This window comes from Mustela erminea, chromosome 7, assembly GCF_009829155.1.
Source record: "Mustela erminea isolate mMusErm1 chromosome 7, mMusErm1.Pri, whole genome shotgun sequence".
NCBI classification, from domain to species: Eukaryota; Metazoa; Chordata; class Mammalia; order Carnivora; family Mustelidae; genus Mustela; species Mustela erminea.
In genome coordinates, this window is record NC_045620.1 from 64,634,945 (window position 1) to 64,652,862 (window position 17,918).

Sequence of the window (17,918 nt, forward strand, 5' to 3'; positions counted from 1 at the left end):
GGTAGGTCTCCTGTTTTTGAGAGTAATGGCTTTATTAGTGCCCCCAGTCTATGTTCCCCTGTTCCCCAGGGTCTGGGGCTTCTAGGAGCGTCTCCTATGGAACATCATGTCTTTAATTTATACTGTATCCTTTGTCTCTTCATTCCCTGACCCTTACCAACCTGTAGTACCTGTTAAGCCTTGTTATAATGTTCTGAGTCATCAACACATGGAATCAAATACTACATTATATACCAGATTGTACTTAAAGAAAGTTTTATAGATCAGCGCCTTTCGTAAACTGGATAATTCTGATTAATATGCATAGACAGTGTCAATCACAAAGGACAAAATCTTTAGGCCAAACTGAGTGGATTATAAAGCATTTTTGTATGTAACATCTCTGCCCAGTAGGCACGTGACTAAAAGGCTTTTTTAAACTCAATCTGAGCAACAGAAATGTAAAATCCTTAATATATTTGCCTCCTATCCTTGGTCATCATATCATCAGTTTTTCCTGGTAATTTTTTTTTTTTTTTTCGCAAAAAGAAGTGATGATATTTTAATTGGTCATGATACCTAATGTAAGCAAATTGGGAATTGTTCTGTACTAACGTCAGTTTACATGGAGGTGTTTATATACCTGGGCCAATTTTCTTTCAGCATGTGTGTCTTAAACCTTCTTTCAGTCAAATAAATGACTATGATTTGCTGGTAGAATGCTAAAGCTGAAACTCTTTCTGTCAGGTATCTAAGAAATATCTGCATATCAACGAGCCAACTTAAAATTATTCTCAGGTGCTGTCCATTAATATACTTAGATGGTACTACAGGTTTTTCTCAGTAGGAAATGTAACTTAAGATATCCTTGAGATGGTTAATACTTCTTTCCACATGAGCTGGACAAACTAAGCAGTCCATAGCCATGGACAGTTTTGTTATGGTGAACTTTAACCTTGATCCCAATACTTTAAAAAATACACCTGAAGAGTTTATTGGAACCCACTTGATCTAAAAGTATGACCACTTTACCACATGGGGCACATGGACCCTTTTTTTTTTTTTTAAGTTTCACCAAAGAACAGAAAAGCTTGTGCCTCTGTGGACTGAGGCACCATGTATACTCTTTCTGAAACCTGGTTATAAGATGAGTAGTGGCGGTGCTTCTCTCCCACTAAGGTCTCTGTTTACTCCATTTATGCTGCCAGACTTCCCAGCTTTGAAGTGTCACATGCTGCTTTCTAGTTCTATGACTTGCACTTAAATAAACATTATCCTTGAACATAATCCTTAACCTGAGGACAGTAAATTAGGAACTCTCTTTAAGAGACATTATGAATATATAACCTTATTGCTTTTCAGGAAGCTAGAGTCTTTGCATTAATTGCAAGACACATGCACTCGGAACGTAAGATCTTTGGCTATGGTTTCTACAGGTTAGATGGTGCACTTTTTACACACACAGCCCCCACCTACCCTTTTTGAATAGTGCCCACCAGGGACATTGCTGTGCCAAGACCTCTGATTTTCTAAGGAATTTGTTCTTTCTACAATTACTCAGGAAAAGAAAGGCAATTTTCTTTTAACGTTCTGACTCTCAGCACCATTTCTTACACTCTGTCAGCCTGCTTACCAGAGTTCTTTAAAAGGTGTAAGAGGGATGTTAGTGGCAGGCTTGAAACTGGACCCTGCTGCTCTGAGAGAATAAATTTTGATTCCTTTCCTTTTTTCCTTAAAGTTAAGAATCCTAATCATAATAGCTGTGAGTCTCTCAAAGTGGATATGCCAGGAAAGGTTTTGTTCTGCACAATGGTTAGCCTGGGAGCTAAAGTTAGAAACAAATTGTAAATGCTTTAGTGCTGCTGAGCCAGTTTGTATCCCTGGAATAATAACTGTCATCACTATGGCTGTCTGGGCCGCATGGGGAGGGCTTGGGGTAAATGAGGAAAAACAGATGAGAAAGATTTTATGTTCTAGGAGAACAGAGATCTGGAGATGTGGCTAGCTTCTGGAATTGGGATTTGATTTGCTCTTTTTCTTAACTGTAGCTAAAATAATCCTTTTTATTAAAAGAGGTTTCATGTAAATCCAGAGTCATGAAAAATCATTTTCCTATAATTTGTCCATTTTTATTGGTCATCAGTGTACAGTTCTGTTCACTTGTTATTTGAAATATATTTGTTTGTACTAAAATATTTAAATGAGGCATTATGTATAATGGATGAAAGTAAACTTGATGTCCTTCTCATCTTGTTTGTAACAAACTCAGAAATTAAATTAATGATACTTAATGTCTAGATAAAGAATAAAAATAACTCTTATTTCCTTAGCTCCCTCCTTGGGCCTGTGGATTCATAATGGATACAAATTCAGACCCAAAGAACTGCCCCTTCCAGCTTTGCTCTCCAATACGTCCCCCAAAATATTACACATACAAGTTTGCAGAGGGCAAACTGTTTGAGGAAACTGGGCATGAAGACCCAATCACAAAGACCAGTCGTGTTTTACGTCTGGAAGCCAAAAGCAAGGTACGTCTTCATAATCTCAACTCTGAGCCCCCATCTACTGCAGGCATGCTCTTTGTCAGGTGCTATGCAGTTGCTGCCGCTGGTATTGCATTAGCATGGTTTTGTAAAGTGGATCTCACGTACCCCAGTAAGACTCCAAACGATTTTTAGAGGCTACCTGGAATTTTTTTTTTTACTTTAATATTGATATATTTATTTTAACATGGATTAGAAAATGTATAACTAGCACATCTCAAGCCCTTGAGTTCACAGGTTGTTTACATTTGAATCTTTAAAGTTGACTTAAATAGTAAAAGTTGGCAAAAATTGTGAAGGCGATAAGCAGTTGACTAGAGTGAGCTGGAGTGATACAGTCCTGCCTTCATGGAGCTTAACTCGAGCAGGGAAGATGACCGATGTCAAAGGAGTAATTGCTAATGTACTGATGGCTGCAAAGAAAGCTGTACTGAGTACAGTGGAAACATGACACAGAGACCTTCCCTTCGGCTGGAGAGATCAGGCAAGGGTTCTCTGAGGAAGTGAGGACTCAAGTAGGACCTCTAAGATGATTAAGAATTAAGCTTGAGAGGTGCCTGTGTGGCTCAGTGGGTTAAGCAGCTGCCTTTGGCTCAGGTCTGGGATCAAGCCCTATATCGGGCTCTGTGCTCAGCAGGGAGCCTGCTTCTCCCTTTTCCTCTGCCCTTCCTCTAGCTTGTGCTCTCTCTTTTGCCCACTCTCTCCCTATCAAATAAATAAAATCTTTTTTAAAAAGGGGGAAGGAGGAATCCCATTTTATGTAGAGACCCTATATTGAGGGAGAAAAGGTGCATTCAAGAAGTGTAAAGGACAGGGCGCCTAACTGGCTCAGTCCGAAGAGCACGAGACTCTTGATCCTTGGGGTCATGAGTTTGAACCCCACGTTAGGTGTCAAGCTTACTTAAATGAGTAAGATTTAAAGAAAGAAATATAAAGAAGGGCAATACAGCCAAAGTACAGTGTAAAAGAGGGAAGATCAAGAGGAGAGTAAATAGTGGAAAAGAAAGTTTGTGCAATGAGGAATAAATTAATAACTGTGGAATAAATTAATAAACTATAAAAATAAAATAATTTAATAAAATAAATTTTATTATAAAAATAATAAAATAAATTAATAAATTAAAAACCATGTATTTAAAGACTTTTCAGACCTTAGCATATCAAACATTAGATAATTTCATATGTGCTGGCAATGAGTCGTAACAAAGCTTTTTGTCCTTATGAATTTTTTAACTCATTGATTTTCTTTTAATAGCTTTATTTAAATATGTATTTTTCAATAATACAAAAGCAATACACTTCTTAGAAGAAATGCAAAAATGCAGAACATTTAAAGTTCTGATAACTACTATTCAGTCCCATTTGCTGTACCTCTTAGATATAATTGTTTACCATTTAATGTATTACCTTCCAGATTTCTGTGTTTGGTTTTTGTCAACAAAATATATATTTAGGCTTTCTTCTGCTTTAGAAATGTGGGATTATACCAATCTATCAAAATGTTGTAGATATCATGCCCCTAATGGAAAGAACAGTGAGCCTAGTTCTTAGGGAACTCAGGGATGCTTTATGAATTAAGGAAGAAGGGAGACAGGTGCCCAGTGGAACCTACTATGTTTTTGTTTTTTTGAGATTTATTAATTTAGAGAGAGTACATGCGGGGAGGGGCAGAGGGAGAGAGAGAGAGAGAATCTCAGGCAAACTCCCAGCTAGCAGGGAGCCCACCACAGGCCTCAGTCTTACAACCCTGATGCTTAACTGACTAGGAGAACAGAGATCTGGAGATGTGGCTAGCTTCTGGAATTGGGATTTGATTTGCTCTTTTTCTTAACTGTAGCTAAAATAATCCTTTTTATTAAAGAGGTTTCATGTAAAATCAAAAGTCAGATGCTTAACTGACTGAGCCACCCAGGTGCCCTGCTGCTATAACCCTCCACAGGCATTTTCACACTGCTGATGAACTCGGATCCAGCCCGTCACAGGATTTGGTACCATTTTCACCTCTTTCTTTTCATAAGTTTTCAAACAGCAAGTTTTTCTCTGATTGTTTGATTTAAGTTGGGGAGATGAAAAGACAAAGATAATTTATAGAAATTAATCTACCTTATTTTATAAGAATGAATCTGAGAAGTGAAACTCCAGTTACACTGTCAGAACAAGTTGAGTGTGATAGGAATGATGAAAGATAGCCTCCTTATTTGATAATATTCCTGTGCCCCAAAGTTAAGGTTTTCACAATGAAAATGAAAAAGTAGGGAGAGTGGCTTGGTTATATTATTTCCCTTTTATTATTATTATTTTATGTAAACTAGCACTATTTCACTAGTTTATATAAGTAGACAGAACCAGCTTCTCTGCCCTTTTGAAAGGAAGATCAGAAATAGTTCAGATTATGTAAATTTTGTCCTGAGATGCCTAGTTTCAGTCAGTTTGCGATTAATGAATGTGAGCTACACTGGAGAATAGTTAACCTGCTCTGAAGTAATTTAGATGTTAAAATTTATAAAACTTTCTTAAACCACTATTAAACATTTTAAAAAATAAAGGTAGGCCTTTGAAGAGGATGAGTATAGATGTCAGTAGGGATCCGTAAGAAATTCTGGTTCTACAGAAAAGACCTCGAATAGCCAAAGGGATATTGAAAAAGAAAGCCAAAGTTGGTGGCATCACAATTCCGGACTTCAAGCTCTATTACAAAGCTGTCATCATCAAGACAGCATGGTACTGGCACAAAAACAGACACATAGATCAATGGAACAGAATAGAAAGCCCAGAAACAGACCCTCAACTCTATGGTCAACTAATCTTCGACAAAGCAGGAAAGAATGTTCAATGGAAAAAAGACGCCTCTTCAATAAATGGTGTTGGGAAAATTGGACAGCCACATGCAGAAAAATGAAATTGGACCATTTCCTTACACCACACACAAAAATAGACTCAAAATGGATGAAGGACCTCAATGTGACAAAGGAATCCATCAAAATCCTTGAGGAGAACACAGGCAGCAACCTCTTCGACCTCAGCCACAGCAACATCTTTCTAGGAACATCGCCAAAGGCATGGGAAGCAAGGGCAAAAATGAACTATTGGGATTTCATCAAGATCAAAAGCTTTTGCACAGCAAAGGAAACAGTTAACAAAATCAAAAGACAACTGACAGAATGGGAGAAGATATTTGCAAACGACATATCAGATAAAGGACTAGTGTCCAGAATCTATAAAGAACTTAGCAAACTCAACACCCAAAGAACAAATAACCCAATCAAGAAATGGGCAGAGGACATGAACAGACATTTCTGCAAAGAAGACATCCAGATGGCCAACAGACACATGAAAAAGTGCTCCATATCACTCGGCATCAGGGAAATACAAATCAAAACCACAATGAGATATCACCTCACACCAGTCCGAATGGCTAAAATCAACAAGTCAGGAAATGACACATGCTGGCGAGGATGCGGAGAAAGGGGAACCCTCCTACACTGTTGGTGGGAATGCAAGCTGGTGCAACCACTCTGGAAAACAGCATGGAGGTTCCTCAAAATGTTGAAAATAGAACTGCCCTATGACCCAGCAATTGCACTACTGGGTATTTACCCTAAAGATACAAATGTAGTGATCCAAAGGGGCACGTGCACCCGAATGTTTATAGCAGCAATGTCCACAATAGCCAAACTATGGAAAGAACCTAGATGTCCATCAACAGATGAATGGATCAAGAAGATGTGGTATATATACACAATGGAATACTATGCAGCCATCAAAAGAAATGAAATCTTGCCATTTGCGACAACATGGATGGAACTAGAGCGTATCATGCTTAGCGAAATAAGTCAAGCGGAGAAAGACAACTATCATATGATCTCCCTGATATGAGGAAGTGGTGATGCAACATGGGGGCTTAAGTGGGTAGGAGAAGAATCAATGAAACAAGATGGGATCGGGAGGGAGACAAACCATAAGTGACTCTTAATCTCACAAAACAAACTGAGGGTTGCTGGGGGGAAGGGGGTTGGGAGAAGGGGGGTGGGGTTATTAACATTGGGGAGGGTATGTGCTTTGGTGAGTGCTGTGAAGTGTGTAAACCTGGCGATTCACAGACCTGTACCCCTGGGGATAAAAATACTTGTTTTTAAAAAATAAAAAAATAAATTAAAAAAAAGAAATTCTGGTTCTAATGGTTGAGGACTGCCTATAGAGGACAGAAAATTGAGCTGTTAAAACTTTAATCAGCATGTTTATAAATATTCAAAGATAAAAAATGTCAGTATCTTGCCATAGGTGTAGGAAAAATGTGCTGGATGTCTATCCTTGACAGGTATATTTTGACTAATTTTGAAAGAAAAAAATTACAGTAATAATAGGTAGTAAAGAACTCCTTCTTAAAATCCCTTTACTGTCTTGAAAAAGCGGCATTTAATAAACTGTTTTCAACAGTCTTACTCCTTTTTTCTAGTTCACATTACAGGTCAGCAATAGAGCTGAAAATGGGGATAAACCATGATTTTCATTAAAGACCATAACTCTATTGTTGTTGTTGTTGTTATTTATTATTATTTTATTAACTAATTTTTGTACCCAACATGGGACTCAAACTCCAAACCTGAGATCAGGAGTCACATGTTCCACCTCTTCAATGTTCACATGTTCAACTAGGTACCTCTCTGTTGCACTGAATGAAGTTTGTGTTCAACATCAATAAGCAATGCATAAAATTAGGGATAAACAGTTTCAAAAGACTTTTTCTTACATGTATAGTAACTCTTTATTCCAGGATGGAAAATCAGTGCCAATGACCATTTTCCACAAAACTGATTCTGAGGATTTGCAGAAGAAACCTCTCCTAGTACATGTATATGGAGCTTATGGAATGGATTTAAAAATGAATTTCAGACCTGAAAGGCGGGTATTGGTGGACGATGGATGGATATTAGCATATTGCCATGTTCGGTGAGTCAACAACATCTTACCTGGCATGTGAGTGCTAGAACATTGTGCCAGAGGTCCAACACAACCGTGTATCAGGGAACAAAGTTTATTTTCTCATTTGTGTTATTGAATCTATGTATTCCTAAACATATGCTGGTAGAAGTAGATTTAATAGACTAGTTGATAAAGCAAAGGGATAGATTTTTAGGATCTTGCACCAGATTTGTAGAATTGATGTACCAGTCTGTGTCCTATCTTAGTAATGTTATTTCCATTCTCTTGAGTTTAGGTTTTTCTTTTCTTTTTTTTTTTTAAGATTTTATTTATTTATTTGACAGAGATCACAAGTAGGCACAGAGGCAGGCAGAGAGAGAGGGAAGCAGGTTGCCTGTTGAGCAGAGAGCCTGACATGGGGCTCGACCCCCAGGACCCTGAGATCATGACCCAAGCCAAAGGCAGAGGCCCAGGTACCCCGGCTTTTCTAAAATAGTGTCTCAAACTAGATCCTTTTTCCACTCGAACTTCCATTTTGCTTTAGGTATTTTTCAAGACACAAATATTATTTTCTGTTTCTGCTTAAAATCCTTCTCTACTTCCCCATCTCCAGAATAAAATCCACACTCCTCATTTCACATCCTTGTGATCTGGCTTACCTCTGTAGTGATAGTTACCATTACTACCCAGACACGGCCTGCACTGCAGACATACACATCCTGCATATCCAGCTTTGTTACATCCTTTCAGATGATAAACTCTTTCCCCTCTGTGCCTTTGCATCCGCTGTGTCTTGATGTTTTCCCTTTCTTTGCACTTCTGGGAACTCATATTCCTCCAAGCCTCGGCTTAGGTATCATCTCCCTTTAAGTATACATCCCTGACCATCCACCCGGATGTTCTTTCTGCCACCTCTAGGATAACCGTAAATACAATTGTGTGAAAGCAGCAACCACATTGCTTGGCAGCTATTTTCTTTTCCCCCAAAATTATGATCTTCAGGGCAGATTTTTGCTTTTTTTATATTTTTAAGGCTGGCATTTTAGCAGAATGCCTGATAAATCGTAGGGAGCACCCAAAACTGATTTGTTGCGGGGCATCTGGCTGGCTTAGTTGGAGCATGCAGTCTTGATCTTGGGGTCATAAGTTGAAGCTCTTCATTGGGTATAGAGCTTACTTTAAGTGAATGAAAAAAAATGATTGACTCTTAATTTTTTTTAAAAACCTATCTTAATTTTTTTAAAAACATATTTGGTAAATCCATTTTTGACTGTCTATACCAGGGATTGGCAAACCTTTTCGCTAGAAAACTAGTAAACATTTAAGGCTTTGTAGACCACATGTGGTCTCTATTGTATTTCTCCCAACCTTTAAAAATGTAAATTCCATTCTTAGCTCTGAAGCCATTTCGAAACAAAACAAAACAAAAACAACAACAATAAAACAGACCTCTAAGTAAATACTGCCTAGCAGCTACAGTTTGCTGACCCTGACCTATATCAATATTTTCCCCCACTAAAAGATTTTTTTGCCCTTTAATTTCAGAGGTGGTGGTGAGTTAGGCCTCCAGTGGCACGCTGATGGCCGTCTAACTAAAAAACTCAATGGCCTTGCTGACTTAGAGGCTTGCATTAAGACGCTTCATGGCCAAGGCTTTTCTCAGCCAAGTCTAACAACCCTGACTGCTTTCAGTGCTGGAGGGGTGCTTGTGGGAGCATTGTGTAATTCTAATCCAGAGCTGCTGAGAGCTGTGACTTTGGAGGTGAGTATACTCTGTTCTCTTCTATGTACAGAGTGGGGAGGCATGAAGCCATTGGCGACTTTACGAAAAATATTTGTTACAATTTTACCATAGCACAGGAGTAATAACAAAGCTTTTAAATTCTAAACACAGAATTATAGCTCTGAGAGAACTTCTAAATTTACTTTAACTACTTTGTCCTTCTTCCCTGATGGTGTTCTTTATTAATTTTTGAGAATTCCACTGAAGGATATTAATGGCTTTTCTCATTAGTTCTCATTTTTTAAAAACATTTAGAATTGGTGGAAAAGAGTCAGCACTTATGACTCACTAGTTCCAGGGAGTCAAGCAGAGCGCACTGTGACTGGAGTCCACGAAATCCTTTGACGATCATTGCCCATCAACATTTCGGTCCTAGTTGTAGCGGCTTTCCTTTTTTAGATACTCCATTCTTAAAGATCTTTATAAGGGATAGTTTTTCTGTACGGTAATTGAAACAGCTTGCTTTGATCTTTAAAAGTGACCCTTGAACAACATGGAGGCTAGGGACACCGACACCACCCCTGACCCCACCCCCACACACAGTCAAAACCCCATGTTTAACTTTGGACTTCCCGAAAACTCAGCAGCCTTCTATTGACCAGAAGCCTTATCAATAACATAAACAGTGAATTTTCACACATATTTTATATGTTCTGTATATTATATACTGTGTTCTTAAAATAAGCTAGCAAAAAGAAAATATTAAGATAATCATGAGGAAAATAAATTTGTTTATACAGTACTGTATGTGTATCTATTGAAAAAAATCCAGGTGTAAGTGGACTTTCGAATTTCAAGCCTGTGTCCTTCAGGGGTCAACTGTATAGTCTTTCCCTGGTGTCCAAAATTATGTAATTACGTTATAGCCACTCATTTCACCTTCATCATTCTCCTGGTCAGATACACTAAAAAATAATGACTGGGAGGGGGAGAGTAAGTTATTTTCAGGTTTCTTTTATTTTAAGGATGAGGGATATACACTGTAGGCTTCTATTAAGTAAATAAGTGTTAAGTAATCCTGATCTATAAATCTATTTTTTTAAGTAGAAATACTAAGTATAGAAGGAAGAAAACCTATATACAAGATAATAGAGTTACAATATAAAAAAAAAAAATACAACTAATCTGTGGCCTTTAGAAATTAGAAAGGAAATAATCAGAAATGTATGTATAAGAATATTTACTCCACGTTGCTTATAATAGTAAGGGAGTGGAATCAACCTAGATATCCAGCAATAGAGGATGCATAGTGTTAATTAGAAGCACCAAATACTAGCTGTCATGAATTTAGGCAGAAAAGGGGCTTCTTATAAAATACTGAGTAAGGGCAAGTATAAAACCAGCCTTATAGAGGTTACACAGCCAGAAACTGGTTCCAAAATATACCATAAAACTGGCCCAGGGAAGCTATCACTGCCATCCCTGCTGGGCACAAATCACCTCATACTGCTACTGCTGCTTCTAAAAACTCAATATAGATGTGGCACTTTTACCAGAAGAAATTCTTCATGGCCCCCTATTTTGAGCCACAAACTTCCCATCCAACGTTTGGAGCACATTATGTCTGATTGGGTAGACCCAAGTCCTGTGGCTCTCAGTGTGCTGGGAAAACTGAGAAATTGAGCCCCTCCCTAGTGAGAGGCAAGCTCCGCCTCATTAAGGTTAGGAATAGTTTAAATTCAGAAAAATAGTCCAGATGCTAGGCAGCCAGAAAGAATTGCATTTGCCCACTAGGTTAATGTTAATGCAAGAGAAAGGTGGAAAGCATGTTAACAGAAGACTACAAGGTAAGTGAAAAAAGCAGCTGCCATTTTATTAATGTTTTAACACTGGTTATAAATAAATATCCCAGATTTTCTTCAATTAACATTTATTGCCTTTTTTTAAATATAAAATGTCCAGCTGTTTTACTCATGTTGGGGTTTTTCATTTTTAATTGTGAGAAAATAAGAAAATTTAACATCTTAACTATTTTTAAAGTATAGTTCAGTAGTTCAGTAGTGTTAAATATGTTCACATTGTTGTGAACTCTCCAGAACTCTCTTCATCTTGCAAAACTAAAATTCTGCACTCCCCTTCCCTACCCCTCAGAACCACCATTCTACTTTCTGTCTCTATAAATTAAACTATCTATATCTCCTATAATGGAATCATTATTTGTCTTTCCGTGACTGGTTTATTTCACTTAGTTAATGTTCCGCAAGTTCCGTGCATTATCATAGCATATGTCAGAATTTCCTTCCTTCCTAAGGCTGAATAATATCCCTTGTATGTACTTCGCCTATCCTTTCATCCGTCAGTGGACACCAGTTTGCTAACACCCTTTGGCTGTTGTTCATAATTCTGCTGTGAACATGGGTATACTCTTCTAGATCCTGCTTTTCATTCTTTGGGATATAGACCTAGGAATAGAATTGTGGGGTTATATGGTAATTCTAAGTTTAGTATTTTGAGAAACTAGCATACCATCTGCATCATTTTACATTCCCACCAACAGTGTGTGCACTGTTCCAATTTCTTCACATCCTTGCCAACACTTACTTTTTTTTTTTAATGGTACCCATCCTAATGGCTATAAGGCGGTAGTATTTGTTACTTTTATATAAAATATATGTATAAATGTATCAAACTAAAAATTGTGAAATTAGAAAATAAATTCTTCATATACACACATGTTTTTATATGTGTATATATATAAACATGATACATAAAGTTAGCACTTTCAGAGTCTGAAAACCACAAAGGCCTGTTATATATCACGGGCCCTAGGTAAGGACTGAGTAGTTAGTCCACCCCCTGGAAATCCACATGGCTTCCTGACCTTTGTTCTCTCATGTCTGCATGTATATTCATAAAGGTTGTTAAAATGAGTTTCAGAAAAATATATTTTAAGTTTCCTAACAAAGTTTAAATTTCTTTGGCTTTTTTTTTTTTTTTTAAGGCACCTTTCTTGGATGTTCTCAACACCATGATGGACACCACACTTCCTCTGACATTAGAAGAATTAGAAGAATGGGGGAACCCTTCATCTGATGAAAAACACAAGAACTACATAAAACGTTACTGTCCCTATCAAAATATTAAACCACAGGTAGTGAAAGACAGTTCTGATACACTATCTATCCTAAAATGATAGAAAAGATAATCAAAAAGATACTTGCCCATGCCGAGGCAGGAATTTACTAGGGCTTTAGGTTGTTTCTGCTTATAAAATCCAAATACCAGTGAGCTCCCATCTCTGCTCATAGTCCCATGTTTGTTTCAATTTCATAGCTCAGGAGAACAGCTAAGTTAGGGTCATGGCCTCCTAGCCAAGGAAAAGCTATTCCAGGTAGCAGGTAGTCTAGTATTATAATACCATAGATCTTTCTCTCAAATGAGAAGAAAATAATCTAGCACCTATATCAAAAAATTGGAGGTAGTTCTTTTTCATAATCTATAAGGTAGAAAGGGACCATAGAGAATAATGTAAAATTTGCATTTCTTGTCTTTCAGCATTATCCTTCCATTCACATCACGGCTTATGAAAACGATGAGCGTGTACCTCTGAAAGGAGTTGTAAACTATACCGAGAAACTCAAGGAAGCCATCACGGAGCATGCTAAGGATGCTGGTGAAGGTAGGAGACCACCTGTAGGCAGGGAACCTAGCTAAATGGACTACTGCCATCCACATACTACTCAGTAATACACTTTATGCTCTAGACTAAATACATATAACATATATAACTATACCTGCCTTGTCTCTTTTTGAAAGGAAATACTAAAATAAGGCAAGGCACAAAGAAAAATTTAAACATCCAGTATAACTTAGAGGTGACTGTCATAAAACACTCATTCTTTTAATAATAATTGACCTGTTATTTTTGGAAACTTCTGAAAAAGAAATTCTAAAACTTTTGCTTTGGAGCCTCGGTGCCCAAACTAGCTGATTTTCTCTAGGTCTTTCTATTTCATTAGATAAGAGCTCTTACCTTTCTTCCTTAGCAAGACCTTTTGGACTCAGGAGGGAGGGGCCCACACACAAGTCTCAAGTCAACTGGTTTTCACCTTCATGCCTCATACTTACCCAATACAACTGTTTCCGGATCACAAAATGGATTCCACAGGGCCAGTCTGGCTTCCTCTTGCATCACAACTTTCTCCATGTGACCCTACGAGAGTGTCCTCAGCTACTGGTCGTCCTCCTCTGTTTCCTCTGTTTCAGAAATCTGTCTTCTGGTTGCCCCTTCCCATCTCTTTCTTGGCGATGATAATTTATGCCTTTTTCCTTCACTATGATTTTAATAGCATATGTGGGAGAAGAGGGGGAGAAATGAGTCTCAAAGAACCTAATTGTTTCATATGTTAATTCTTTCAGGCTATCAGGCCCCCAATGTTGTGTTAGATATTCAGCCTGGAGGCAATCATGTGATTGAGGACTCTCACAAAAAGGTATGTTATCAAGCTCTTCTCGGTTGCCAGGTCCCCAGGTAGAGCTGTGCTGTATTCCGCACTCCAGTGGCTGCAGGGGGTCTTATGACCGCTGCTTCCTAGCAGTCTGGTCTGTGGCTGAGGCCCAAGGTGGGAAGAGGAACCCTGACAGTCCAGAGAAAGGGTTCCCTCGTAACACTTGTGAGCTCTGTTAAGGTAATGGGAGCACCTTCTGCCTCTGTCCCAAATAATAAAGATACCCTTGCCACAAACTGTTGACTTAAGTGTTAGGTGAAGATGGATAGACAAAGAGATTTAGCACTGGAATTCTACCACAAAGGCCCTCTAATTTTTTAAATGTGTTTCTTTTAGATCACAGCCCAAATTAAATTCCTGTATGAGGAACTTGGACTTGACAGCACCAGTGTTTTTGAGAATCTTAAGAAGTATCTAAAATTCTGAAATGCTGCATTCCAGGGGAATTGGAAACACACTGAAATATTTCATAGTCTTATTTCCAATTGGGTAAGCAAAAGTGAGATTTTTTTTAAGTTCGTAAGTAATTTTTTTTAAATTTGCTTCTGCATCCAAATTTTGTCTGGTGTACATCTCACTTGCTTATACTGTTCTCTCCATTGGTGCACATGCCCCTTCCCCTAAGAAAGTAGTTTTCAAACCACACTTCTCAGAAGGACATGGACTTGGGGGTGAAGGAAGGATTGGTGACAGCACAACTCTTCCCCACCCCTTCAGAACAGCTTTGTTTTTGTCTGTTCTAACATTTTCTTTGAAAAGTTTACAAATCAAGGTCCTGCCTCTTTGCTAGTAAACGTATTTAGACACTTCCGCAGTAAGTCATCCTCCAATTTCTATGCCTGTATTTTATGAAAAACGATAATATTTTTCACATTAGAATTCACCAGATCTATCTAATATTCTGGAGTCCTAAGGTGTTCTGATCATCTCTTATATTGATGCTATCTCAGTAAAGTTACAAGTTCTACAAGCGATAATTTTATTATTTTTAAAAAACATTTGGGAACCTTTTCTAAAGCCATTACATTCAAGTTGTATTCACCCAGCAGTGTGCTATGCATGAAGTTACTGCACATGCTTGTAATAGAACAGGATATGCCAGTGTCTTCATCTCTTTCATAAAGGTGCCTAACACAAGCTGTGCAGTATGTTTAATACACTGGAGTAGCATGCCCGGTTGGAAACAAAACATCTGTCTCTGAAAGCTGTTTGATGATGAAGGAGATTTTTCGTGTTGTATTCAAGGATGAGGCCTTCTCCTTTGTCCAGTAAAATGCCATACGTATCAACTTCACTGCCCTCGTAGGTCGAATTGGTACTTAACCTTATCCTCACTCTCGTGGGAATATTAGAAATCATTTCCTTTAGATTGACTGTTGTTGATTCTCCAAAATTCAGAACCACGAGAAAGACTCTGTCGATGCCATCCAGCTCTCTTGTGTACACAACAGAGTGGCTGTCATTCCTCAAATAGCAAAACCAGCCCCTGCTGAGGAGCAGCTCATTGGCATGAAGCCGACTTAAGTCTTGATATAACTTCAGTGCTGATCTGGATTTAGTCTTTTGGACCTATTTAAAAAGAAAAAAATAATTTTTAACATAAATGTTTGATTCTAAGAGTTGTTTAGGTTTTTTAATGTATTTCTAGTATCAACCAGAACTTATTTCCCAAAAAAATTTTGCCCCTTAAAATGACTACCAAATTTTAAGTAATGATAGGTAATAAGAATAGTTTAATTACTGACAGACTGCAAATGCAGGGAGTCATTGTTTGCTCAGTGCCCTGCTACATCTTGGCCAGAGATGATGAGGGACCAAATCTGACTCCACTTTAGGAATTCCAAAGCGAATGTCCATGTCTAAGACATCTGGTGTTTAACGTGCCTAAATACAGCCCCTTTATGCTACACTGTAACTGGCAGAAAAGCAGGCACTGTGGCCACGGACTCTGAGGGCCTGTCTGTTCACTTTTGTAGAAATGTGGGTTGGTTGCTTTAACTTTAGCAGTGTGTTCCTTGCATAGCTGATGGTAAGCCAAAAGTCGCAAAAAGGTGCAAAGCAAAATGCTGCCTAAAGGGAAAATTAAAAATCATACTTCTTAATGTCTGTCCATTAAGGAAGATTAGGCTTTATTTCACAGCTATATAAAACATAAACAATTTAATGTTGTGTTTTCCTTTAATATTTCAGGCATCTTCTGTTATGTTAAAATGTCATCTTAATAATAACAGGAAAATATTATATTGGATGGATATACCATACTTAACCATCTCTCTCATTTCAACATTTAGCTTTCTAATGTTCTCTCATATTTTTAGTGCCTCCCCCATATTTTGGGTTATTTATTTAGGATAGAAAAATAATTACTGTGTCAAAGAATATGAACACTTGATACATAATGCCAAATTAGTCTTCATAAGAGCTATTGCCAAATCAGTGGTAGTGTTCATTTCCTTGGACTCTGTTAACTGCGGTGGTGGTGGCTGTTGTTGCTGTTATCATTGTTGTTTGGGGGCAGGTGCCTAATGTGTGGTCTTCGGTGAACATCTGCTGAATGAAAAAAATGTTTATTCTCTGTTATCAGGTACAAAGGTATTTATGGTACATGTATATGGTATATGTATATGACTTGTCAAACTACTATTAACATTTTCTATAGCCTTAGATAATGCATGGAAAAGCATAGTTCAGTGCCACTCACGAAGAAGTGCCCAGTAAGTGTTAACTATTGTTTGTGTCTACTTCCTAAAAGTATGTTGACATGTCTCTGTAATTGTGGATTTGTCAGTTTCTCTTGGCATTTCTTGTAGTACTTGTTTTATAAATTTTGGAGCTATTGTTAGATGCATAGATTCATGACTTGTAGTGGAATGTTCTTTTATCAATTTTTGAAAATTGCAGTTGTGTCATAATGCTTTTCATATTGAATTCTATTTTGTCTGCTATTAAATATTTCCACACCTGCTTTTTGTAACTTTATTTTTCTAATAGGAATGCATGCAATATAAAATCTGTTTATGAGGAATATATAAAATAAGGTTTTTCTTAACACTGTCCCCTAGCTTTTCACTTCCTTTCTCAGAAATAGACACTATTACTGTTTATGTATCGTAGTACATTTTATGCCTCTGCAAACGTATGTAGGTATACTTTTTCATTGTACAAATAGTGGGATGATACCATGATGGACACTATTTCTTATTTAATATATGTTAGAGATGGTCTCATATCAGTGCATTCTTTTTAAAAGCTATATACTAGTCCATTATATAAATTACATAAATTAACTATAATTTATTCAACTGACTCTTTTTCCAGAGTCATCATTTTCCACATACACAGGTATTCCCAGAATGAAATTACTAGTGCAAAGGTTATATGCATTTTTTTGTTTGTTTGATAGCTATAGCCACCATAGCTATTTTAATTTTTTAATTGTTTTAGCTATGTCTTTTATGTCAGATTTTGTCTCAGCACCCCCCTTTTTTAAATTAGATTTTATTTATTTGACAGCGAGCACGAGAGGGGACACAGGCAAGGGGAGTGGGAGAGGGAGAAGCAGGCTTCCTGTTGAGCAGGGAGCCCAATGCGGGGCTCCATCCCAGAACCCTGGGATCATGATCTGAGCCAAAGACACTTAATGACTGAGCCACCTAGGCACCCCCTGTCTCAGCCTTTTTTTAATTTTTCATTTATAATTGCACTATTGTTTTCATCCTTTTTAGCATCAAGTTGATCTGATATATATAATACTTTTCCTTCTAATGTTCTTTGAAAATTGCCTGGGCAGCTCAGTCGGTTAAGTGGCTGCCTTTGGCTCAGGTTATAATCCCACGGTCCTGAGACCAAGCCTCCATCAGGCTCCTTGCTCATTGGGGAGCCTGCGTCTCCCCTGCCTGCCACTCCCACTGCTTATGCTTGCTCTCTCCCTCTCTGTCCGTGTCAAATAAAGACAGATAAAGAGAGAAGGAAAATTCCACCCTTAAAATCATAATAACCATTTTAAAATATACTTAACATTTGGAACTGACCTGGAACTAACATTTTGGATCATGACCTGAGCCGAAGGCAGCTGCTTAACCAACTCAGCCACCCAGGCGTCCCTCAAATGTCCTATTGACTGAGCCAGCCAGCACTCCACATCATGTCTTTCTTTTAGATTCATTTTTTGTTTAGAGTTGATTATTCTTTCAGAAAGTAGCTATATATGGAAAAAATTGGGGTCCTTGCTTTTCTAGGTCT

The 17,918-nt window shown here is 37.9% G+C and overlaps 2 protein-coding genes across 5 annotated transcripts in view; one reads left to right on the forward strand and one right to left on the reverse strand.

Annotated features, from left to right (window-relative positions):
- Nucleotides 1-14,392, forward strand: part of PREPL (prolyl endopeptidase like) — a 49,598-nt gene extending 35,206 nt beyond the window's left edge. For all 4 annotated transcript variants that reach the window (XM_032351868.1, XM_032351869.1, XM_032351870.1 and 1 more), the window contains 7 exons: nt 2,310-2,507; nt 7,297-7,472; nt 8,991-9,207; nt 12,170-12,319; nt 12,724-12,847; nt 13,588-13,661; nt 14,013-14,392. In XM_032351868.1, the coding sequence (XP_032207759.1) occupies nt 2,310-2,507; nt 7,297-7,472; nt 8,991-9,207; nt 12,170-12,319; nt 12,724-12,847; nt 13,588-13,661; nt 14,013-14,102 (1,029 nt within the window). In that variant the 3' untranslated portion in view covers nt 14,103-14,392. The remainder of the gene's footprint in view (nt 1-2,309; nt 2,508-7,296; nt 7,473-8,990; nt 9,208-12,169; nt 12,320-12,723; nt 12,848-13,587; nt 13,662-14,012) is intronic.
- A 169-nt stretch (nt 14,393-14,561) lies between these two features.
- Nucleotides 14,562-17,918, reverse strand: part of SLC3A1 (solute carrier family 3 member 1) — a 47,977-nt gene continuing 44,620 nt past the window's right edge. The window contains exon 11 of the mRNA XM_032351872.1: nt 14,562-15,245. Within this exon, the coding sequence (XP_032207763.1) occupies nt 14,805-15,245 (441 nt within the window). The 3' untranslated portion in view covers nt 14,562-14,804. The remainder of the gene's footprint in view (nt 15,246-17,918) is intronic.